General features: G+C 45.9%; 1 protein-coding gene across 1 annotated transcript; it reads left to right on the forward strand.

The window, feature by feature from the left end:
• The first annotated feature begins 1,890 nt into the window (after positions 1 to 1,890).
• On the forward strand, positions 1,891 to 3,573 carry LOC141664758 (uncharacterized). Its single transcript, XM_074470712.1, has 2 exons — positions 1,891 to 2,570; positions 3,312 to 3,573. The coding sequence occupies exons 1-2, from the start codon at positions 1,891 to 1,893 to the stop codon at positions 3,571 to 3,573; spliced, it is 942 nt and encodes a 313-aa protein (XP_074326813.1).
• Positions 3,574 to 3,841: the final 268 nt, after the last annotated feature.

Raw genomic sequence — 3,841 nt, forward strand, 5'->3', positions numbered from 1 at the left:
TAGAAGATATTCATACAAAACCAAGTGGAGAGGTCCATGCCCACTATTTCGTTGAAAGCCCCGGAAAGGAAGAAACCAATGTCTCTGGGAACTCTTTTTTACGCGGGGACGTATTTCGAGGATCCGTAGCGTGGAGGAAGTGGTGGTGAACCATACCGAGGTGATCATACAGAAAGAAGTTAACGGGGAAAAGTTGGAAAGAAGAAGTGAGATTTTGCGAGGTCTCGGGAATAACCTCAAGGTGGATGTTCCTCAAAAGAAGGACGCGCCCTTGAATGAAATTGAGGTTGATGCTTCTCCAAATGAGGACGCGCCTTCAGATGCGAAAGTGGAAGTCGAAGACCCCCGAGACTTTGATTTCGATTTGGATCCCAGGATCCTTATGCCCGCCAAAAAGACGGGACCGGCCGAAGACACAATATCTATTCCGGTTGATAAAAATGATCCGAGCAGGGTTTTGAAAGTGGGATCCCAGTTGGATGATGAGATGAGACGAAGTCTTGCCCGCTTTCTAATTACAAATCTTGATGTCTTCGCATGGAGTCATTCATATATGATAGGAATCGACCCGGAGGTAATGTGTCACCGTTTGAATATCCTCCCGAATTGTAAAGGCATACGTCAGAAACGCCGCCCGGTAAGTGGAGAAAGGGCAATAGCATTAAAAGAAGAAGTGGACCGGTTGTTGGAGGTGGGGCTGATCAAAGAGTCTTTCTACCCCGAATGGCTTGCAAATCCGGTACTGGTGAAAAAACCGAACGGGAAGTGGAGAACATGTTCACAGATCTCAATAAGGCCTGTCCAAAGGACAGCTTCCCGTTGCCAAGAATCGATCAGTTGGTTGGCGCAACGACGGGGCATGCGTTGTTGAGTTTTATGGATGCATACTCCGGTTACAATCAAATTCCGATGTATGGCCCCGATCAAGAACATACATCCTTCATTACTGACAGGGGGTTATACTGTTACATAGGAATGCCGTTTGGATTGATTAATGCTGGCGCGACCTACCAGCGGTTGGTAAACATGATGTTCAAGGATCAAATCGGAAGAACTATGGAAGTGTATGTGGATGATATGCTGGTAAAGTCCAAGGTAGCGGGTGACCACATCAAGCACTTGATGGAAATGTTTGACATTCTGAGGAGGTTTTGTATGAAATTAAACCCGCAAAAATGTGTGTTCGGCGTGGAGTCGGGCAAGTTTCTCGGGTTCATTGTCAACCACAGGGGAATTGAGGCCAACCCCGCAAAGATCAAGGCATTGATGGATATGAAGTCACCCACCAATGTGAAACAAGTGCAGAGTTTGACTGGGAGAATTGCCGCGTTAAATCGATTTATTTCCAAGCCATCCGATAGATGCAAAGAATTTTTCAAGGCGATCAAATTAGCTGGGAAAGACTTTGTATGGACGCCAGAATGTGAAGATGCTTTCAAAAGAATCAAGGAGCAACTGGGAAACCCTCCCATGTTGTCAAAGCCGTTGGATGGGGAGTCTCTAATACTGTACCTCGCAGTTTCTGAATATTCGATCAGTGCAGTTCTGGTAAGAGAAGAAGATGGGCAGCAATCACCAGTGTACTACGTGAGCAAGCGGTTACACGACGCTGAAACTCGCTACACAAGCATGGAGAAACTGGTTTACGCCCTAATTCTTGCGTCAAGAAAATTGCGACCGTATTTTCAAGCCCATAGAATTGAAGTTCGTACAGCGTACCCGCTGCGACAGGTTCTGCACAAACCAGAGTCATCAGGCAGAATGCTGAAATGGGCTGTGGAGTTGGGATAGTTTGATTTGGAATATGTACCTCGAACAGCGATAAAAGGGCAAGCCTTAGCCGATTTCTTGTTGGAATTTGATTCTGAAATTGATGATAAAGCTTTGGTAATGCTACATCCGCCTTATTCTGAGGAGTCTTTGGAAGAGTTTCCGCATCCTTGGTGGATCTTGCATATGGATGGGGCGGTTAACCATGGAGGAGCGGGTGCGGGTATAGTACTTGTATCTCTGGAAGGCCACCATCTGATGAGCGCCATTCATTTCAAGTTTTATGTAACCAATAATAATGCGGAGTATGAGGCGCTGATTAATGGCCTGAAAATTGCTTTGGAAATGGGGGTGCGGAACTTAATTGCAAGAAGTGACTCAGAGTTGGTAGTGAATCAGGTGAACGGGGGATTTCAAGCACGAGGCCCACGAACAGAATTATACTTGAGATGTACACAGCGCCTGATTGGAATGTTCAAAGAAGTTAGATTGGAATGTGTTCCGCGGGAGAAGAACAGTAATGCGGATGCTCTGGCAAAAATGGGGTCACAACAAGAGGCTGTGTTGTTAGGATCCATCCCCCTTGAAATCCAGGAGATTCCTAGTATCCCAGAGGTAGAAACTATGCGAGTGGATGAGGCTCCCAAGGAAACATGGATGACGCCCATTCTAGCTTACATTCGCAAGGGAATACTCCCCGAGGATAAGTTTATGGCTCGCCGACTCCGCTATCAGGCTGCAAGATACATGATATACGACGAAGTCCTGTACAAGAGAGGGTTCAACCAACCTCTGCTTAGGTGTGTTGAAGAAGAAGAAGGAAATTACATCCTAAGAGAGGTGCATGAAGGAATCTGTGGCAATCACTCGGGGGGTAGTTCGTTGGCAATGAAAGTTTTGCGCCAAGGGTATTATTGGCCCACAATGAGAGAAAATGCTATAAATTTCGTCAGGGCATGTGATCGCTGCCAGCGCTTTGCAAACTACTCGTCTATGCCGGCGACACTCTTGACGCCTATGGCAAGCCCGTGGCCGTTCGCCATGTGGGGAATTGATCTTATCGGGGAATTGCCGAAAGCTAAAGGAGACGTCAAATATGCAGTGGTTGCGGTCGATTACTTTACTAAATGGGTGGAAGCTATGCCACTGGCTACTATCACCGTAAAGAAAATCAGAGATTTTGTTTTCAACTCAATTGTATGTAGGTTTGGAATCCCTTACAAGCTTGTCTCCGACAATGGAAAGCAGTTTGATAGCAAGGAGTTGCGACAGCTATGTGAGGAGTTGAAAATCAAGAAGGAGTTTGCGGCAGTCTATCATCCTCAAAGCAATGGACAAACAGAAGCTATTAACAAAATAATAAAGCATACCCTCAAAATCAAGCTGGAGGAACGTAAAGGGAATTGGCCTGAAGAACTCCCGAAGGTGATGTGGTCATACAACACTACGCCGCGATCTACTATGGGAGAAACGCCGTTTATGCTGACTTACGGCTACGAAGCTATGGTCCTCGTGGAAGTTGGATCGGGATCACTTCGCAGAGATTGTTACGGGAAAGAAGATGTTGAGGTTAATCAAAGGCTTCATTTAGATCTCTTAGAGGAGATGAGGGAAAATTCTCTGCTAAGGCTAGCGGCATATCAGCAGCGCGCCGCAAGGTATTATAACAAGAAGGTAAATGGACAATTGCTGAAGGTGGGGGATTTGGTACTTAGGAAAGTGATGCCCAATACAAAGAATCCCCAACATGTAGTGTTTGGAGCTAATTGGGAAGGACCGTACAGAATAAAGTCCATCATGTGAAAGGGGACTTATCACCTTGAAGATATGGACGGGAAGCTAGTTTCGCGAGCTTGGAATGCGGAACATCTCCGAAAGTATTACCAGTAAGGCGTGGCTTTGGCCCCTTGCATATTTCTTTTATCATTTTGGGTTATGCCCAGATTATAGGCTAGAATTAAATAAATTCCTCCTAGCCTAGGGGGGTAGTGCATGTACTACTTACCTTGGGACTAGTTGAAGGGTCATTTTTTAGAAATAATTTCCCCACAGAGCATAGTAGCCGTGGGAC

Source organism: Apium graveolens, chromosome 6 (assembly GCF_009905375.1).
Source record: "Apium graveolens cultivar Ventura chromosome 6, ASM990537v1, whole genome shotgun sequence".
Classification (NCBI taxonomy): Eukaryota; Viridiplantae; Streptophyta; class Magnoliopsida; order Apiales; family Apiaceae; genus Apium; species Apium graveolens.

Bases quoted from the DNA above. Each gene is read 5' to 3' on its own strand.
- LOC141664758 (XM_074470712.1), top strand. From the start codon at position 1,891: ATGCTACATCCGCCTTATTCTGAGGAGTCTTTGGAAGAGTTTCCGCAT. The intron at 2,571-3,311 runs GTGTGTTGAAGA...ATCACTTCGCAG, and splicing joins TTCAACCAACCTCTGCTTAG to AGATTGTTACGGGAAAGAAG.